Genomic DNA, 20,074 nt, shown 5'->3' on the forward strand with positions numbered 1-20,074 from the left:
TTTGCTGTGCTTAGGGATATGAGTGGCATCCTCTGGCTTCTAGCATCCGTGAAGGCTTGCTGGTTCTCTGAATAAACAATAAAACATGACATTATGCTCAGAAGTCATATATTTCTTTCTCTCTCTCTCTCTCTCTCCAGTATATTAATTAAAAACCCAGCCTTTAACTGATTTTGATTTAATTTTAATATGCTTGTGTTGATAAATTTATTTACATTAACATTAACGTCAGATTTCCTTTCCAAACAATTATGTATATTTACGAGAAGCATAGCAGAAAAGAAACACACGCTCCACACATGCTTATCAGATTGCTGCCCAATATTGTTTTTCGTTACATAGTTTGCCAGTTCTGTGCACATCTGAGGGATGAAAATAAAAAATACTCCACCAGGATTTCCACTATAGAAAATTAAAATTAAGCTGTCACTGTGCTTCCTCACTGGTTGTAAAATTGCCCTATTTTCTACTGTGTTCAAGCATTCTTTGTATTTTAGTTTAAATCCTGTTATCCCAAATTGTACCTTCCCCAATATGGCATTATTTTGAGCCATCCTTCTTTTGATCAAGGAGGTGGGAGAATGTTGAAGATGAGTGGTAAACCCATATGACCTGTTTAGAATTCTAGTTGCATATACATTTTCTAGTTCACAGTCTTCAAAAGCTAACAACCACCCAACGAAAACCCACAAGAACAGTGCTGGCCTGATACAATGCTTACAGGTAAAAGCCTGGTTAGAAAATTAGATCATTCTTTGCCATACTAAGCCCTTACAGCAGAGCTTTCTAAACTGTGTGTAGTGACACATTAGCATTTTGGCTGCAGTATGTAGATGTGTCATGTGAATACGTTCATTTAACCTTCAGTTTGCTAGTACAGTGGTACCTCAGTTACAAACACTTTGGGTTACAAACTCCGCTAACCCGGAAGTAGTACCTCGGGTTGAGAACTTTGCCCCAGGATGAGAATGGAAATTTCACGTCGGTGGTGTGGCGGCAGTGGGAAGCCCCATGAGGTTAAGAACGGTGTCAGGTTAAGAACAGACCTCTGGAATGAATTAAGTTCGTTACCCGAGGTACCATTGTAAAACTGAATTACTGTGTCGCGAAATGATGCATGTCTAAAAAGAGTGTCACCAACATGAAAAGTTTGGAAAGTTCTGCCTTATGGGAATTAATTTTAAACAACAACAACACACACTTCTGAATGCAAATAGTGAATTGTCCTTTAGGTGACTGCTTCTCATGTGTCTGACGTACTTCACGCTGTAAATAAAGTTGCGCCCCATTTGTTACGAAAGAAGAAGCACATCATCAGATTTCCTCTTCACTAAAATAAACTTTCCAAACTACAAGACAGAGATTTAGTATAACCTAGCTGCTGCTGCTGCTGCTTTTTAAAGCAAAACGGGGATTGAATTACAACCAAAAGTCACACCTGGAGGAGAGGTGGGAAAGGAGCTGGTCAAGGTTCCCATGGGGTCCAGGGGCTTAGCTCAGGACCTGGTTCAGGCCCTGATTCATAGGAAGATAAGCCTAAAGGAAAAAGTTCATCTGAGTCACGTGCAGAGTGCTTTTTCTTCACCACTGAGGAAGGGAAGACAGTCCCATGGATTGCAGGGGGTGGGAAGTATGGCATGGCTAAGGGAGCGGCTTCCTTTCGTCCCACCTCAGAGGGATGTAGAATCTTGCGCAGCATCGCTGCCCTCTGGCCCCACCACTGCCCCCTTGGTGCCCAGGGGGCATGGATAGCTCTTTCCCTCCTCAGGACTCGGGAACTCTTGGTAGTAACGGATCCTGTGTTGCTGGTGCTGCTGCTGGTGGTGGTAGTGAGGGAGGCCCCGGCCTGCTCCGTTCCCCTCTGTGGCACCAGCTAAGCGGAAGCCTTCCAACCTGGCCACCTTGGGTGGTTCATTCCCCCGGCGGCTCTTCTGCAGCAAGCCGTCAAGCATTTTTTGGGCCGACTGGTAATCCAGGTGGGGTCCTCCTGATGTCTTCTCCACCAAGCCAGGGCTCCAGGAGACCTCGCCATCCTCAGAGCTCTCAGAGCTGCTCATTTCTGGCACCATCTCCTCAAGCTTCCCACTGGGCGGCAGGTTGGTGGGGGACGGCAGGTGGGCTGCTTCAAAGACCTCTGGCTGCAGTGTGGGCAAGGCTGGGAAATGGCTGCTGGGCCCTGGCGGGGCCACCAGGGCCTCCTGCCTCAAGTATAGGAAGCGTGGGGCTGGGAGAGGGCAAAGCGGGGCTGCTTCCTCCTCCCCGCTGCACTCGCTTTCTGTCGAATTCGTGTCTTGCGTTGAGAACGTGGTGGACTTCTGCTTCCAGGGGATGTAGGCTGTGGCCCGGCTGTGGCTCTTGCTGTGTCTCTTTGGCCCTTCTGGGGACGGCGCCACCAGGGCCGCTTCGTACTTCAGCAGGAGGCTCCTCTCCTCGCTAGGCCCGGCTGCTGTGTCCGATTCGGAGCTGCAGCCCAGCTTGCTGGTTTCGGTGGCCGAGTCGGACTGGTTGGGGGTGGTTTGCGTCTCAGAGGCGCCATCCATGAAAGCAGGAGGGGGCGCGACATCCAGAATGTGCAGAGAGCAGAGGCTGTCGGAGGGAGACTCGTCCTTCCCACTGCGCCGCTGCTTTTCCAGGCTGGGCTTTGCCAGCAGCCCTGAGATCTGTGAGTGGAGAGACAGCAAAGACCATTCGGACCATTTAGGTAATGGCCTTCCCTCCCAAAAAAATCCCAGCAGGTCCTGTATGGGATGTATGAGGATATGCTATAAATATGTTTGGCACTGTAAAGTGGAACAGATTCAGAGGAGAGCAGTTTATGCACATTCAAGAGGTGTGGAACCATGTATAAACGCATCACGCTGAATCCTGAAGTCACTGAAATATCACTAAAAGGGTGGGACGGGGATGGAGTGGTTTGTTTGCGGGGGTTTTCAATGGGTTTCAATCATATGCGATTTCACAGGCGTGTGAGGTGCCTGGATAAACAGGAAAAGTTGAAGGAACTGGATAAGAGAAGGGGTAACAATCGCAATGGCAAATATTGGAAGGGCTCTTGCCAGCAGCACCATCACATACAGCAGTGAGAAAAGGCTGCTTCTCTTCTCTGCTGCCCAAGAGAAAGGGCAGGACTAGATCTAAGGGGGTTTCAAGAGAGGAGCAAGAGGGCTGTAGGAGAAACCTCTTGATGGATAAGTGAGATCAACCTAAGCTGGGGGGGGGGGGTGCTGGGTTTAGAGGTCTTGGAAGTGGAATTTCAAGAGCCTTTTGTTGGGAATGGTCTCGCACTCTGAATTTCCCCCGCTAGAGTAGTGGGGCAGAGGAAATTGGACCTCCCATGATTCAAGTCCTCCTCCATTATTCTGTTGTTATACCTTTCTCTCCTCCCCCCCTCCCCCCCAAAAAAGTACGTTGATCAAAGTACTCACGTTAATTTTCTCCAAGGTGCAAATCGTGTTTTGGGCACTGATCAGCCTCTCCAGCAACTCATTGATCCGCTGGTTCAAAGTTTGCTTTTCTTCAGCCATGCTCTGAGCCTGTTGTGAGGAAAGCATGGGGCGGGGAGGCAAGTCAGCAAAGGAGGCCAGAGAGAGAGAGAGAGAGAGAGAGAGAGAGCAGCAAGACATAATAATACAAATAGAATACACTCTAATTGGTGCTGCAAAGTGTAACTTAATTAAATAAGTAATTTAAGTATGTTTCTTGCAACAAGCCTGGGAGCCAGTTACTGTAAGGGAGACAGGGATGCAGAGGGAATAACATGTAATAATAAAAAAGCAAAAACAGCTATGTATTTAAACATCTTGGGGTGGATTCATCTAGAATAGACCCACAAAGATAAATGGGCCTAAGTGAGTCTTGCTGTGCATCTTTTTCAGTGGGTCTCAATGTTGTCTTCTCATTTTACAACCTTATTCATAGGGCACTGGGTTGTGCTCTGAACTTAATGGTTCCAGAATAAGACGAAAAAAAGCTCCTCTTTCCAAATAAATAATTATATTCCTTCTCTTCTTCCAACAAGATCAATTAGTGTGACCATATAATTCATCTCCCATACTTTTAGGAGCTGCTACTCTAAAGAGGCAGGGTGGTGAGAATCTTTTTCTCACTAACAGCTGGACATGTGGCTGCTAAAAAAGGAAGCCTCATCTTGAGAACTTCATGCATGTTTTGACATAGCACAGCGGTACAGTTCCCAGTGGCGATGTATTTTTGCTTTTTGCCAGTATGTATAATATAATGGCGAGAGCCAAATTTATTCATTCGTTTTTTTTACGTTTCCCTTACAATAATCTGAAGTCTGTCTTCCAGCAGCTGGTTAGTGAGCCGTGTGTTGGAATAGTCTTCCTGAAGCCTGAAAGGAAGGAAATACAGTCACGACAGCAAAAACTCTGAGCCAAAGTCCCTGCACAAAATTACTCTATATATTAATATATCTATTGGTTGCATGAATCCAATTGAAGCATCTTTTGCTCCTCCCCCAAAGGCTTTGAGAGCAAACTCCTCCCCGCCACATGCAGGTTGGCCTGAAAAAAGCTCTCTCACAAATCCTGAATACAGGATGAGCCCTGACCGCTGTGCTTTTGACGAGTCACCTGCTAAATTTTTCTTTTAGAGCGTCCAGTTCGTCCCAGGTTTTCTGCAGGTCTCGCTGAGCCGTTCTGGGTTTGGCATCTGCTTCCTCCTTCTGCGCTGGGGATGCTGGCTCCTGCTCCTGTGAGGGCCTGTAATGACAGTAGGGAGTGTGTATATGAGATGGAGAAGCAATTCTAGCGAACAGCAGCAGAGGATCAAAATCTCTGCAGGTGGTAGGCAGTTTGATACCTGTAGCTGCAGTGTATTAAGCAAGCAGCGGCAGCAGCAGCAGCAGCAAGAGAGGGTGCAGGAGTCAGGGCAACTGGAAAGCAGGTACAACTTTTACCACTGGCTCCCTGCTTTGCTACTGCTGCCCCATGAAGGGAGGGGATAGGTGCTGGAAGATGATCCCTGAAGGAAGACCCTGGATCAACCAACTGCTGATTTGCATACTCACACAGGTTGTTCTGCCTCTGCCAGCAGCTCCTGGAGATTAAAAAAAGGAGAAAATTCATCTCCATGCTCTTATTTTAAATTATTCTTTAAAGCGAAGGTACAAGCACTTAAGATTGTGACAAAAGGTTTAAACACACACACCTACCAGATGAGTCAGTGTCCCCAACTCCAGAAACATTTCCCCATGCATTGGAGGAGAAATAGGATTGCATCTTCCCAATCTGGGACCCATGAGCCAACGTGATAGAGTGGTTATCCAATGCAGCTAGATGTGGAATACCGATTGCTTCACATCAAAAAGGATATTGTAGAGACCTTTATGATTTTTAAAGTCTCTATCATGTTCCCCCCACCATTAGTCTTCTCTTCCTCACTTCCCCCCAAAATTAGCCTTTCACAAATGGATGTTCCTGAAGCCCCCTAATCATTTTAGCCACCCATTTCTGCACCTTCCCAAGTATTCATTTTGGGATGCGATGCCTGGAACTGGGCACCATATTCCAAGTGCGGCCTCCCCATCGGTTTTTGAAAAGGTGTCAGAACATAGCCTGGTAAGGCCATGTGCCGTTAAAGGTCTGTTCTCTCTAGTTAGCCAAATGAAAAACATAGTGTGTGGCCTTTGAAAATGCACAGGAAATACAAGTTCAAATCCCTCCTAAATTCTGCGGCTCGACCTCAGGTTAACAGACCCTGTGGCCTGACTGTTTATGAATATGTACAGAGTGCTTTTCCATCATTGAGATTGAATGGGCCGCCTAGAAGGTGTGAGCCTTTGGCGGATCACCTGGGTTTTGTTAATGGTGTGGGGCAGCAGGTTGGCAGGGAAAGGCACTCCGAGGAGGAAACCCCACAGGCCCCTGCCAGGCCCCCATACCTTGCTGTTGTGCATCCTCTTCTTCGCGGCTACACCCTCATGCTCGTCCAGGGGGTTGGCTTTCTCGGCTGTCCCTCCGGCAGGAAGGCCCTTCTCTGCTTTCTTGAGGGGCTGTTCCAGCCTCTTGGCCTCCTGCCCGTGTCCACCTTTGGCTTCGCTGGGCTTCTTTGGCCGCTTGGCTGCCTCTCCTGGCAGCTTAGGCAAACTCCCCAGCTTAGCTGGCAAGTGAGCAAAGGGCGCCAATTCTGGACTGGTACTGGCCTCATCTGTGGCCCTGCCAAAGGCCAGGTTGGCTTGGGGTCGGCTGTGGGGGCTGGGAAGGGCGTCCACCTTGGCCTCGGCCTGCCCCGTCCTCCTCCTCGCCGCTGCCTCTGCTTTCGCCTCAGCCATCTCCAGCAAGGACCCAGGGGAGCTGCCTTTGCTGCTGGAGCCTTTCGAGTCTGACCCGTCGGTGCTGGGGGCCTTGCTGGCCAGGGAGGGCTCTGGGGGTTTCCAGCCCAGCGAACTGAGGCTGGAGGGGCTCATCACCTGCTGGGTGATCTCGTTCAGGAACTCTGAGAAGCGGAGCTTCTCCTCCACCAGCTTCATCCTTTCTGTGATGGGGGGCTTTTTGGGGGTACTCAGATCCAAGCTGTTTGGGGGTTGCTTCTCCCTCTGGAGAGGCCTAGCAGGCCCGGGGGCAGACAGAGGCTCCTTCCCTATGGACCGCACAGTGATGGTCTCAATGGACTTGGCCTTCCGCAGCCAGTCGCCACCGGCCACTGCCCCGTTTTTCAAGATGCCTTTGCTCGGCGCCGGAGCCCCGGCGTAGTGGGGCTGCCGCGGGGCCAGGATTTCCGCCTGCTCGCTGAAGGCGAGGCTGCGCTCCAGGCTGGCGGCCTTGTAGAGGTGTCTGTCCACTCCGTCGGGTTGGCCAGGCTGCGACTGCAGGCCGTGGCGGTTGCCCAGCCGGTCGGCACTCTTGCTCTGTCCTTTCCTCAAGCGGCTGAAGGAGCCGGGAGCTTCCTCCTCCTCGAACTCCGCCATTTCTTCCTCCCGACCGCGGCGGAAGGCCCTGGCCTCTCCCGAAAGGTCCACGCAGGACTGCGAGTGCTGGGGGTGGTAGCGAGAGCTGGTCAGCAAGAAGGCCTCTTTGTCCAGGCTGGCTTCAGAGGACCACGAGGCCGAGCTAGAGGCTGAGGAGGAGGCCGAGGTGGAAGAGGCTGAGGATGACGAGAGCGTGGAGAAGTGGCCGCTTCGGCTCTCGGCCCACTGATGGTGGCAGCTGCTGCAGTCCCTGAGCCCCAAGTCGGTGGAGGAAGAGGAGGAGGCCCCCTTGTTCTCCTTGGTCTGCCGGACAGGTGTGAAGAACTTTTCCATGACCTGCAGCTTCCCAGCTGGAACGTCTCCGTTGCTGCCCTTGTCGCCCTCCCAGTGGACGGGGGAGAACAGCCCGGCTTCCTCTTGGGCTCTCTTGTAGGACTTTCGGCGGATGGCTGAGGCGCTCATCCTGGAAAACTGGGCTCCGCTGGGCTCACTCTGTTGCACCGACTGCCAAGTTTCTCCCTGCCTGACTCGATTATTTAACCACCCCGCCTGGCTCAGTGGAGCAGAAGTGGGAAATGTCAATATGATGGGCACTGGAGCATCTCATCAAGCGGAGAGAAGCAGGCCGAGCTGTTGTGACATATGCTTTGCCTCACCCCTCTCCCGCCCTGCTCATAGATTCATGGAATCATAGCTAAACAAGATTATTACCTACCACATAAGACAGACCTTCCAAATGTCCCTATTTTCCAGGGACAGTCCCAGATTTACAGAAGCTGTCCCTGTTTCTGATTTGATCCCAGAATGTCCCACTTTGCCTTTGAGAAATATTGGAGGGTATAAGGGGCCTTGGGTGGGTACAGGGACCACCAGAAATGCACATGCTGGAGTGGCCTTTCTCTGTTGGCCAGCTATGGTAACTACTTCCAGTTCCTATCCACTGGCCTGGGAGAACGAGACATTGGCCAGCACTCTGGCTGCCCCACAGCAGGATCCTGGGCCCCATATGCCACCCCAACATTACGACTTTAAATAACCTTATGGTCTTGTTTTACTAATCTCTGCTTCTGTGTGTCATCTTTGGTCAATGCGGAATAGAGGAATAGATTTTGGAGCCAATGCCTTAAGTCCAGCTCATCATAGGCAAGGATAAGCAACAAGGATGTTCAGCTGCTGTGAAACCACTGCGCCAGGTTTCTGTATCTAAGGAGTTTGCACAAGGCTTAGCCTGTAACAGCACACACCAGCACACAGACTGGCCATTTAGACACAGAAAATCAACAGTGACCATTTTTTTTTTAAAGCAACCAGTGGCACCCATTCCTGCACACTATTGTTGTGAGAGGGGATGATGGTACATGTGAGAGACTGCAGGAGGAACGATCTAGACTCAGCCAAACCAACGAAGCACCCAAAAGTTGTTGTTGTTGTTTAGTCATTTAGTCGTGTCCGACTCTTCGTGACCCCATGGACCAGAGCAGGCCAGGCACCTCTGTCCTCCACTACCTCCCGCAGTTTGGTCAAACTCATGCTGGTAACCTCGAAAACACTATCCAACCATCTCGTCCTCTGTCGCCCCCTTCTCCTTGTGCCCTCCATCTTTCCCAGCATCAGTGTCTTCTCCAGGGAGTCTTCTCTTCTCATGAGGTGGCCAAAGTACTGGAGCCTCAGCTTCGCGATCTGTCCTTCCAGTGAGCACTCAGGGCTGATTTCCTTAAGAATGGATGCGTTTGATCTTCTTGCAGTCCATGGGACTCTCAAGAGTCTTCTCCAGCACCATAATTCAAAAGCATCAATTCTTCGGCGATCAGCCTTCTTTATGGTCCAGCTCTCACTTCCATACATCATACAAAAGTACCAGTACATAAATATGTGTATACCCGAGAGCGCTTTTCCTAGCCTCTAAGCTACTGTATTAATACAATATTGATGCATTGTGACATGTGAGGAGGGAGTACAATCCCGTAATTAAATGTTGGAGTTATTTGATGCCACATTTATGTATCACCCGTAGACATTTACAGAGCAAACTTTCTGCAGTCTTGGTTGAGACATTTGCCATCAGCATGACTTTCAGATCTTCTCCGAGGGTTAAGACTGCCTCCTGCAATAACCCCCTGGAGGCAACTCGGAAAGCTTTAAGCCAAGCAGGAGCTCCCCCCGCCTCTTGTAGCCAGCAATAAGCAAAGATCGATAGTGCGGCTCCTCTGCCCTCGAGCAGTGACACTGGCAAGGTCACACGTGGCCTTGCTATGTGGTTGCTCCTCTGTGACTGGCAGGAACTCAATGGGTAGCAAAGACGCAGAGCAGGTTAAAGCCAAAGAGAAATTACTGTAATCTGTACAGCAGCACCCAATCGCCAGAGCTCCCCCCTTCCCCTAACTACTCCATGCATTGAAACAGCATCGTTTGCAGGATTTATCAATTACTATGACAAATCCAACATCCAGGAGAGGAAGCTCTCTCAGGTCCTATTTGGCAATTTTAGACGTTTCACAAAAATGCTTCTCACAACTTAGTCAACAGCAAAGCCCACCCTATGTAGATGCCAGGATCTTGATCCATCCCTTCTGTATCTTTTGGTGGGACAACGGGGAAGCATTTATAGGTAGCTGCTCTCCAGTATCTCAGATAGAGATCTTCTCCAGCCTGACCAGGAGATGCTGAGTATGCTCTGGTGTTTACTTTTTTGGGGGGGAGGGCACAAACTACTTATATGCAAACATATGTGGATTGAACCAATTGATTAAGACTCTTTAGATAGATCAGTTGGTTAGAGTGTGGTGCTGATAATGCCAAGGTTGCAGGTTCAATCCTGCATTGCAGGGGGGTGGATTTTAGGATCCCTTCCAACACTACGATTCTGAGTTTCATAGAGCAATGGTATGAAACTGGTACCCACCCTCCCGTCCGCAAAGCTTGCTGGACTACAACTCTCATAATTCCTGACCTCTGGTCACACTGACCAGAGCCAATAAAATCCAGAGTCCAACATCTGGAGGGCCAGAGTTTCCCCACACCTGTTGGTGCTGAAACAAAGTGCTTCCTTCTTACAAATCCACTTTAAGGACACTTACAGGTAGCATTTGATAACAGCCACTAAAAACTGATTCAGAGCAAGCAGCTGAGAAGCTTTGGGTCTCCCCTTTCAAGCTTGTTAAGATATATCAGGTCCCCTTTTACTCACATGTGTAGGCAACTAGCCTAAAAGGTCAAGTTAAATTCTACGTAGCCTAAAGATACGCACACTTTCTCACGTCATCAGCTGGCAGGCTGCAGTTGCTTTGCTCTCCAATACATGAATGGAACGGCAGCCAAATAAGATTCTCCTTTGATCGCAAGACAGAACAATGCAGTAACGGAAACAGGGCAGAATTGGCATCCAGGATGGTTGTAGTGTCCAGCTGCTGAGCTGCTGGTAGGCAGGTGTTTTAGAAAGTCAAGCCTAATCCTACTCACTCCACCTCCTATGGAAGGACCATGGTTCAGTCGTAGAGCATCTGCTCAAGACCGTTTGCACAGGTCTTCTCTAGTTTGCTCACAACAAGGAAAGGCTATGCTGAAGCTGCTCTAAGCCAGACTGGAAATGCATTCCGCCATCTCTCCAACTTCTGGCATTGTCTTTTCATTGAAAACTGAGATTTCCAGGGAAGTTTAACTCTGTGGCTCCATTTCACGTCTTCTTTCTCTCTAAAAGCAGGCAAGGGCTCTCAATCTTGTGGAGACACAGAGAGAACGACTTTCTTCACCCTCCGAGGAAGCTCTTAGCCAAAGTGAGGTCTTAGCCAGAGATTTTGCTGCTCATACGTTCCTCCGCTGTTATTACTCTAGCGCTCTAACAAGCCCAGAGGCTCTTCTCTGCTGTGTGGAGCTAGTGGCTTGATTCTTTGGATCCTGCCAGCAGATGTGGCACATTAAGGAAACTTGCCCTGCTTGCCTCTTGCAGCAGTAGTTGGCGAGGCATGCATTTATCATGATTTAAAAGTCATTTATTATGGACACATCAATATAAACACTCTGGACAAGACCAGCCAGCAGAACTACAAAGGAAAACCAGGAAAGGATGAACATGGAAGTATTTTTTTTATTAAACATGTTATTGCTATAAAATGTTTTGAACCCAAACATGGCACGCTTCCCTCACTGCCCAACCCTCCCAGTAATTTGTGCTTTTAGACATTTTTGCTAGCTTATACAACACACTGTGTCACCATGAAGAAACTCTCCAAACCAACCAATGGAGCAGGTGTACATGGGGGAGTTCTTTTTCCAACAGGGAAATGTCAGCATGAAGTGAGGGAATGCCCATTATTTCTTCTGTACTTACTCTTAAACAAGTGCACTGAGAAACAGAAACACAGCCAGAGAAAACCAGTGAAAGAGCCTCAGGCAACCACCCCACCTTACCATTAACAAGTACATGATAAGAATTACCAACCATGGACTAATGTCACTCTGTTGGTGACATTTCACTGCAAAAAAAAAAATAGTAATAAAATGTATCACCCCTAAAAATCAAGAAGAGCTGGTATTTCACTCTATGCTCCAAAGTAGGAATTAGAAACACAGAAAGCCAACACAGAATATATATATATATATTTTAGAAAAACCCACTGAATTTAAAAATACAGCAATGTTCTGGTGGTGCAACAATACCTTAGCACATTTTGAATAGTCCAAGTAATTATTATTTACCTGCCAACCTATGAAGAAAAGGATAAACAGCCTTTTTAAAATACAGAATAAAAACAGAATGAACACAGGCAGATCACGCAGATGTGATGTTTCAAATGCACAAGGCAGGCTATTTAGCAAGTATTACATGGGATGCAGCCAGAAGCTGTTGTCCTTGCTTCCGCCAGTGTCAAAACTCAAGGGAAAGTCATCACCCAGTAGCTGGACCTGTACAACATCATTACCCAGTTTGCAATTTGCCACCAAGTCCACCTGGCAGCAAAGAAACGTACTGCTTTCTGGGTTTGGAGAACCGGAAGAGCTCCATAGGACAAGCCCAAAATCTGTGAACAAAGAGCACTCAATGAGCAGACAGGCAGCGCTCCAGTGAAAGAGGAGACTTTATTCCACAAGGAGGTCGAATCTCTCCGCTTCTTCAAACTCCGCGTTCATCTGGGCTGCCCATTCATCCAGCTGTGATACCTGAAAAGGCACAGAGAGGCTTCAGCTAAAAGGGTGGCTCCACTTTAGTGACCCTACAAGATAACAAACAGGCAGTGGTGTCCAAACTTTTTTTCAAAGAGGGCCAGATTTGATGAAGTGAAGGGCCGTGAGGGCCAACCAAAGGGCCAACCTTTTTTTAGGATTGAAGTTGTCGAGATTTTTTTAAGGATTTTACCCCAGGAAGTAAACTGCCACACAGGCCGGATTACACTGACCAGTGTGCCGGATTAGGCCCCTGAAACAGACTTTGGACATGCCTGGGGTTGGGGCAGCAAAGTGCCAGAAAGGCCAACAGTTTAGCAGAAGGAAACACTAAAGGGAGAAATGAAATTCTGTGCTCTAGAGTTAAGCAAATTTGAAATGTACATCTTAGTGAATGAACTGTGTGTGGTTAAAAAAAGATTCAAATAATATAAAAATAAGCAAACCTATGTTATAGTTTAGGCATATTATAGGGCCCTGTGGAACTGTGCTTGTCACCCTTTTTTAAAAAGAGGAAGCTGTGCTTGTTAAAATCCCAGAACTCCCTGCCAAGGTGACCCAAGTTCTGAGACAAGACTAAACTCTACTACTGGAAGGGCTCTGCAAATTAAGAACATGAGCCTACAATTATTCTGCTAGATACGGGGATGGGAAAATATCTAAGCAGGGTGCTAACCATTGGGCAATGCTACTCAGTAGAAGCAGCTTTCAAGGCCTTAGCAAATATGGCCAACCATTTCCTTTCTCCACACACGCACCCTCCAGGCAATGTTTGAAATCCCCCAGGTGTTTTGCAACTGGCATGTGTCCAATTGCAACTGTGGAAATCTCAGGATGCCAGGTTGGCGACTGACATCTCCATCAGGATGGCTCTCCAGCTTTCTTAAGCAGGTAAGCAGAAGAGCTTATTTATTGCATTTACACTCCACCTTTCCCCCCGAAGGAGTACATGGTTCACCCACCCCCTAGTTAATTCCTACAATGACATAGATTCCCCATGACATAGATTAAGAAGCTATGACTGGTCCAAGGCCACCTAGTGAGCTTCATGACTAGTGGGGATTTGAACCCTGACCTCCCAGGTCCTAGTCCCGACACTCTAACCCAGGGGTAGGCAACCTAAGGTCTGTGGGCCGGATGCAGCCCAATCGCCTTCTCAATCCAGCCTGCGGATGGTCCGGGAATCAGTGTGTTTTTACATGATTAGAATGTGTCCTTTTATTTAAAATGCATCTCTGGGTTATTTATGGGGCATAGGAATTCGTTCATCTCCCCCCCCCCCCCCAAATATAGTCTGGCCCACCACATGCTCTGAGGGACGGTGGACCAGCCCAGGCTGAAAAAGGTTGCTGACCCCTGCTCTAACCACTACATTACCCTGGCTTCCTACAGTACTTCTGCTTTAGGGGCAGCTATATAAATTAAATCAGTGAATAAAAATGGGGAAAGTAAAATGTCACTCAGAGAAGGATCTGAAATATTTTCCTTGAAGCTTGAATTTGTTTTATTCTAGATTGTTTTATTTGATGTTTTAGTGTGTTGTAAACTGCTTTTGATATATATTTTTTAAAATATAAAACAGTATAGAAATGAATATTTATAACAACAAATTTCACTGGGGCCGGAGCAGGGTAGATGCCTAGACATTCCATTGCAGTGACTATAACCTAGATTTAAGGTGTCATTTAGTGATTAGCTTATACATCTGAGTTTCTAACATTGTTTCCAGGATTGCCAGGATGTGGCCATTTCTAGCCCTCCAAGGTGCAACTTCAATAGTAAATAACTAGATATAGCACTTTAAAGTGCTCGATAAGGCTTCCTGTGCATTATTTAGTTGAGATCCTTACAACAAGACCATGTTACACTTTTCACAGGTGTAGGGAAATATTTTTCAGCCACAAGGCCAGATCTTTATCTCTCCAATCCCTGGGAAGCCCATTTTGACAAGATGGTTGGGGACCCCCACATGTCAATCACTTGACATTGCAGTGATGTTAGGCGACTCTTTTCTTTTCAGCAGTGGAGCCCCAGAAGCCCAGTTGGTGCAGACTTTAATGTCCATGTTATGTCCCCCTTTCATGCTTCCCCCACTCAGTCTGAAATAAAAAAAAATTCCTTCCAGTAGCACCTTAAAGACCAACTAAGTTAGTTCTTGGTATGAGCTTTCGTGTGCATGCACACTTCTTCAGATACACTGGCAGTGTATCTGAAGAAGTGTGCATGCACACGAAAGCTCATACCAAGAACTAACTTAGTTGGTCTTTAAGGTGCTACTGGAAGGAATATTTTTTTTTTACTATGGCAGACCAACACGGCTACCTATCTGTATCCGTCTGAAATGTTATACTTACATCAAATTGTGGCATCTTCTTCTTCCTTCGTTTTTCCCTGACAAATGAGATACCTGGGATGTCTGTGTCTCTCTCATTGATGGCTCCAGGCTCTGCCACTGTTGACTTCTGGGGAACAGCTGTGTTCACAGGAGAGATGTTGGCGAGCTCACCTGGAACCAGAAGCTTATCAAAGCCAAAAAGAGTTTGCCGCTTGACTGGGCCATGGGTAGGTGTGGAAGTGTCCGACAGGCCGGAGCTGGGAGACTCTTGTCGCCTCCCCAGGAAACTGTAGCTTAAGGGGTTCTCCAGGCGGCTGTAAGACCGGCGTACTCTTTTTGGCCTGGCCAGTTCTTGCTCGTCATCAGCACTGACTGGGAGCAGGAGGTCGGTCCCTGCCGGTAAGGCCTCGGCCTCAGGATGCAAAGAGCTGTGCAGGGGAGAAGGCTTCAGTTCCACCTTGGCATTACTTTCAACCTCTGTGGTTCTCAGAGGAATGTTTTCCTTGTCTTCTTTTAATGAATTCTGTAAGAGAAGATGCAAGCTTAACCTTCAATAGGAAAGGCTTCTGCAGGTGACAGACTTAGCACTCTATTCTGAATAATGCTGAAAAGAGTACTCCAGCAAGAATGCCAAATGATTCACTAATTTCAGCTGATTAACTACCTGCCTTGGAACAAATTAATTTAAGCCTATTTGCATATAGCCAAAGTAACAATGTTATGCACCTTTCAGGTATCAAATACAGTATATCCATATTCATTTGTAAATTAACAACCCATCACATTGCGAGTTGGGATCATCTTTAAATAGCTCTTTTTTCATTTCCTTGTGCAGTGACACACCAGAATCAAAGAGGCTTAAAATAATAATTATAATAGGAACAAGTGTGTCCGTCATTTACAGCATCCCTGCTCCAACATTGGCAAGTTAAAGTTCACAGCCCTGATGGAAAGGCGTGGCCTTTCTGTTAACCACAGAACCTGGTGCTTGAGACTTACCCTTGGACTCCGACGAGGAATTAAGGCTGTTTCTTTTATCTGGTTTGGAAAAAGGAAAAGAAAACCCAAATGAAAAAGCATTCTGCTGCCAGAACTGCTGCTCCTGTGGATCATGCCGTCTGAAGTGGTTGCCTCCCTGCTTCAGAGGGAGTGCAATCTCATCCAGAACAGGTAACAGAACTATTTCTTAGACATGGAACCATTCTTCCACAGGGCATCTTTCTTGCCAGGATTCAGATTCAGTTAACTGGCCCAGACCAACACTGCATTCAGGGTCTGATCCAGGGTCTGTATGTCCCCTCCTGATCTTCAAATTACCGTATTTTTCGCACCATAGGACGCACTTTTTCCCTCCTAAAAAGCAAGGGAAAATGTGTGTGCGTCCTATGGAGCGAATGCAGGGGGGAGGCAGGCGGGGAAAGCCCTCAAGAGCCGCACACAAGCTTCGTGCGCTCTTGCGGGCTTTTCTCCAGGAGGGAGAAGGGACTGACTGGCTGTAGCAGTCCCTTCTCCCTCCTGGGGGAAAAGCCCCCAAGAGCGGCACCCTCTTTAAAGGCTGTGCGGCTCCTGCAGGCTTTTCTACGAGGTGGGGGAATCCGCCCACCTCCCAGAAAAGCCAGGAGAAGCCGCACCGCCCCTTTAAAGAGCGTGCGGCTTCTGCGGGAGGTGGGGGAAGCTGCAGCAGATTCCCTCCTCCCGGGCTCCCTTTGAGGCGGCAATGTGGGAGGGGAGCAGCTTACACTCGTGTAAGCAGCTCCTCTCCCACTTTCCTCCTTCAAAGCAACTACGGAGGAGGGAAGGAAGAGGACCATGGATCCTCCGCTGCTGGAGGCTTCAGCAGATTCCCCCCTCCGTGATTGCTTTGAAGCAGGAAAGTGGGAGGGGGGCAGCTTACACTCGTGTAAGCAGCTCCTCTCCCACTTTCCTGCTTCAAAGCAACTACGGAGGAGGGAAGGAAGGGGACCATGGATCCTCCGCTGCTGGAGGCTGCAGAGGATTCCTCCTCCGTGATTGCTTTGAAGCAGGAAAGTGGGAGGGGGGCAGCTTACACTCCTGTAAGCAGCTCCTCTCCCACTTTCCTGCTTCAAAGCAACTACGGAGGAGGGAAGGAAGGGGACCATGGATCCTCCGCTGCTGGAGGCTTCAGCAGATTCCCCCCCTCCGTGATTGCTTTGAAGCAGGAAAGTGGGAGGGGGGCAGCTTACACTCGGGTAAGCAGCTCCTCTCCCACTTTCCTGCTTCAAAGCAACTACGGAGGAGGGAAGGAAGGGGACCATGGATCCTCCGCTGCTGGAGGCTTCAGCAGATTCCCCCCCTCCGTGATTGCTTTGAAGCAGGAAAGTGGGAGGGGGGCAGCTTACACTCGGGTAAGCAGCTCCTCTCCCACTTTCCTGCTTCAAAGCAACTACGGAGGAGGGAAGGAAGGGGACCATGGATCCTCCGCTGCTGGAGGCTGCAGAGGATTCCTCCTCCGTGATTGCTGGGAGCTTCTCTGGGCAGGAATTCCCTCAGCTTAAGTGGGGTGGGGGAAGTGTGGCAGGTAGGGGGGTACCTACCTAGACAGTGAAGCCACATGTCTCTCCAATGAAAATTGGGAGTGGGCATTGTGTGAAGTGGCTGTGGATCCCCTGCCGCAGAACTGTAGGACTGTATAGAGTTGGGAGGGCCACCCGAGGGTCATCTAGCCCAGCCCCCTCACAATGTAGGAATCACATCTAAAGAACGCCAGGCAGATGGTCCCCCAACTGCTGCTTAAAAGCCTCCAGTGGTGGAGACCCCAAACACCTTCCGAGGTCATAGAATTGCAGGGTTGGAAGGGAACCCCAGGAGTCATCTAGTCCAGCCCCGGTGGACAGCAGGCGCAATCCATCCCATTGCGCAAGACTAAAGATGCTGCGCAAGGCTAAAGAAGAAGCCAAGGCAGCGAGCGGGATGGATTGCGCTTGCTGCCTTGTCTTTTTCTTTAGCTGCACTGGAGAGGTTTAGCTCCTGGCTGGAGAGGTTGCGCGGCTATGGACCCCACGCGCTGTCTTGGCTTCTTTGCTCTTTGGGGCTGGGGGGGGGGGAACCCGGGCTTCCCCCGCAGCCCCGAGAAGCTCTGGGAGAAGTGGATAGGCTGCGTGCAGCCTGTCCGTTGCTCTTTGGGGCTGGGGGGGGGGAATAATATTTTTTTCCTTGATTTCCCCCTCTAAAAACTAGGTGCGTCCTGTGGTCCGGTGCGTCCAATAGAGCGAAAAATACGGTAAGGTAGATGCACTATAGCATTAAAATTTTGCCAATATTTGGATTTACTTGTTCTTTAAGAGCCAAGTGTAGATGAAAAGAAGAAGTGGTGAGCAGGTGTGAAGGGCAGAGTATCACACATCTACAAGCAGCAGGGAGATTTTTTGGTGGTAGCAGCTTTTCCAACCTCCATCAGAAGCTCCAGCATGTCTTCTTTCAGTACAATTCTTCAAAAGATGTTGAGTTATAGTCCAATTCTTAGAGCAACCAGTTAACTACTAAGGAAATTTGTGAATTTCAAAACAGGAAACTTGATTTAACTATCTTTGCATCTGGTCACCCTAAAGCAGTGTTTCCCAACCGGTGTTCCGCGGCACACTAGTGTGCCGCGAGACGTTGCCTGGTGTGCCGCGAGATGTTGCCTGGAGGGAGGCAGGCGAGTCGGGCGGCGAGAGGCGGGGCGGCGGCGGCGAGGAGAGGCCGCCCAGCGCGGGGCTCTCGCCGTCTGCCTGCCTGGCTGCCTGCGTGGCGCTGACGTCACGGGGCTGTAACGTGCCCCACATAGGCACACGCGGGGCGGTGAGCGAGCTCCCTCCCACATCCCATCGCCGCTCGCTTCGGCCGGCCTACTGGGCTGTCGCAGGCGGAAGGCCTGCGCATGCGCGAGGTTTTAGCGCCTTCGGGATTCCCTTCACGCCTTCCTCCTCCCGGGTCCTTGAGAGCACGGGAAGCGGCAGCGCGAGACCGGCGTTGAGCCTGGTAGGTATTGCGCTTGCCAAGGCAGTCATTTGGGAAATGAAAACTTGCAAAGCAAGCAACCAGTTCAATCTGAAGTACGTGTATGCTTAATATCCTGTATCTGAAACCTGTTCTGCCCCCTCCCCCACACTTGGTGCCATTTTCATCTACACATGCAGCAGAGTAAGTTGACCCAGAATAGTACCAATTCAGATGGCAGATGGGAGAATGACAGTGCTGAATGCTTTCCCAGGTAGAACAGTCCCTGCAAATAAAAACCTAGCATATTTGGAAGAGGGATGCTAGCCTAACCATTACCTTCTATGCTGTTACTATTTTTTTTTTTTTTTACATAAGTAAAAAGTGACCTTTCCCCATCTGGCATGGTGGTGTGCCTCGAGATTTTTTCCATGAAACAAGTGTGCCTTTGCCCAAAAAAGGTTGGGAAACACTGCCCTAAAGAGTGGCATGTAAGTACAAAACATTAATCTGAAGGGGATACTATGTTGCAGTTTAGGCTCTAATCTGGGTCCTGGGTGCAAAGAGGCTAAAGGTCAGGGTGGAGAGAGAGAGAAAATCCATGGATGGCTCTCTCTGCACTAGCAGAAAATGGCACGAGGCCTCTGAAACTCTACGTACCTGCCGATTTCGTGGCATGATCTTTTTCACAGTGACCGGCCGCATTGCAAATGGTCCAGATGTCTGTGGAGAAGACAAGTAACAATTGAAGTGAGTGTTGAAAGGGAACCTTAGTAGAAAGGGTTATGCTCCTTCTGTCCAAAAGAACCCCAACACCAGCCTTTTGCTAACAATTCCCTAGGCACACCAGCTGTCAAAAAAGCACATTGGTAGAAGCAGTCAAAGTTCAAGCAGGAGGAGCGCACCCAGGGAAAACACACAGGCTGAGGTGTTTCCTGCCCTGATCGCAGCCTGGGCAGGAAAACAGGATAAACGTTTCCACCCACCAGTTTGCCGCCTGGCACTTTGCTCGCCACCGGGCTCGGCTTCCCCTGCGACACGGGCTGAGCCGAGGGCGACGCGATCCTCTCCGACCGGCGCCGCCGCGAGGGAGAAGCAGCATCAGCATTAACAGCACCTGCGAGAAAGGGACCGAGAGAGGGGGGCGCTCAGCAGCAGCTAACCCCGGGGGGATCCGCCAAGATCTCCCGCGATCCCCCTGGGCGGCCGCTCTGGATGTTGCTCGTTCCCGCCGCCGCCCCAGCAGCGGCCACCCCAGGCGGGCTGGGCTCGGGCAAGACAGACGCCCGTCCTGGGGGCAGGATCCCTTCGTGCGCAGCCAGGCCGCCAGCCAACGGGACCCCACAGCCGAGGGGGCCTGAAGGTCGCCCCAAAGGGAGGGAAGAGCGGGGCTAGAGGCGCTGAAGGAGAGACGGAAACGGCCTGACCGACTGCCGCCCCCCACAAAATGGGCGCCTCTTCCTCTCTTTGCCCCCCACCGCCCCCTGCTGATAACAGCTCTCTGGTAACGTGACCCCTCCCCGCTCACCTGCCCGGGCTTCCCCAGCGGAGCGAGCCCTCCTGGCCCCTGCGCGGCCTCCTCCCGCCATTGCGGCCTGCGGGCAGCTTCGCTTCAAGATCCTCTTCGCCGTTGAATTCGCCCGCCACCGCTTCGGCGGAAGTAGCGTAAGGGAAGAGGCGCGGCAAGGGAAGCGAGTCGCCGCTCTAGCGCC

General features: G+C 49.6%; 2 protein-coding genes across 2 annotated transcripts; both read right to left on the bottom strand.

The window, feature by feature from the left end:
* Positions 1 to 168: 168 nt before the first annotated feature.
* On the bottom strand, positions 169 to 7,752 carry LOC114587059 (uncharacterized). Its single transcript, XM_028710974.2, has 6 exons — positions 5,903 to 7,752; positions 5,030 to 5,058; positions 4,593 to 4,721; positions 4,285 to 4,351; positions 3,426 to 3,533; positions 169 to 2,660 (listed from the first exon to the last, which is right to left on the bottom strand). Exons 1-6 carry the CDS (start codon positions 7,388 to 7,390, stop codon positions 1,671 to 1,673), a joined length of 2,811 nt encoding a protein of 936 aa, XP_028566807.2. The 5' UTR covers positions 7,391 to 7,752; the 3' UTR covers positions 169 to 1,670.
* Positions 7,753 to 10,994: 3,242 nt separating this feature from the next.
* CDCA5 (cell division cycle associated 5) lies at positions 10,995 to 20,058 on the bottom strand. Its single transcript, XM_028709163.2, has 6 exons — positions 19,891 to 20,058; positions 19,349 to 19,479; positions 19,023 to 19,085; positions 15,423 to 15,461; positions 14,443 to 14,946; positions 10,995 to 12,085 (listed from the first exon to the last, which is right to left on the bottom strand). Exons 1-6 carry the CDS (start codon positions 19,949 to 19,951, stop codon positions 12,005 to 12,007), a joined length of 879 nt encoding a protein of 292 aa, XP_028564996.2. The 5' UTR covers positions 19,952 to 20,058; the 3' UTR covers positions 10,995 to 12,004.
* Positions 20,059 to 20,074: the final 16 nt, after the last annotated feature.

The sequence above is a fragment of the Podarcis muralis genome, chromosome 16 (assembly GCF_964188315.1).
Source record: "Podarcis muralis chromosome 16, rPodMur119.hap1.1, whole genome shotgun sequence".
NCBI classification, from domain to species: Eukaryota; Metazoa; Chordata; class Lepidosauria; order Squamata; family Lacertidae; genus Podarcis; species Podarcis muralis.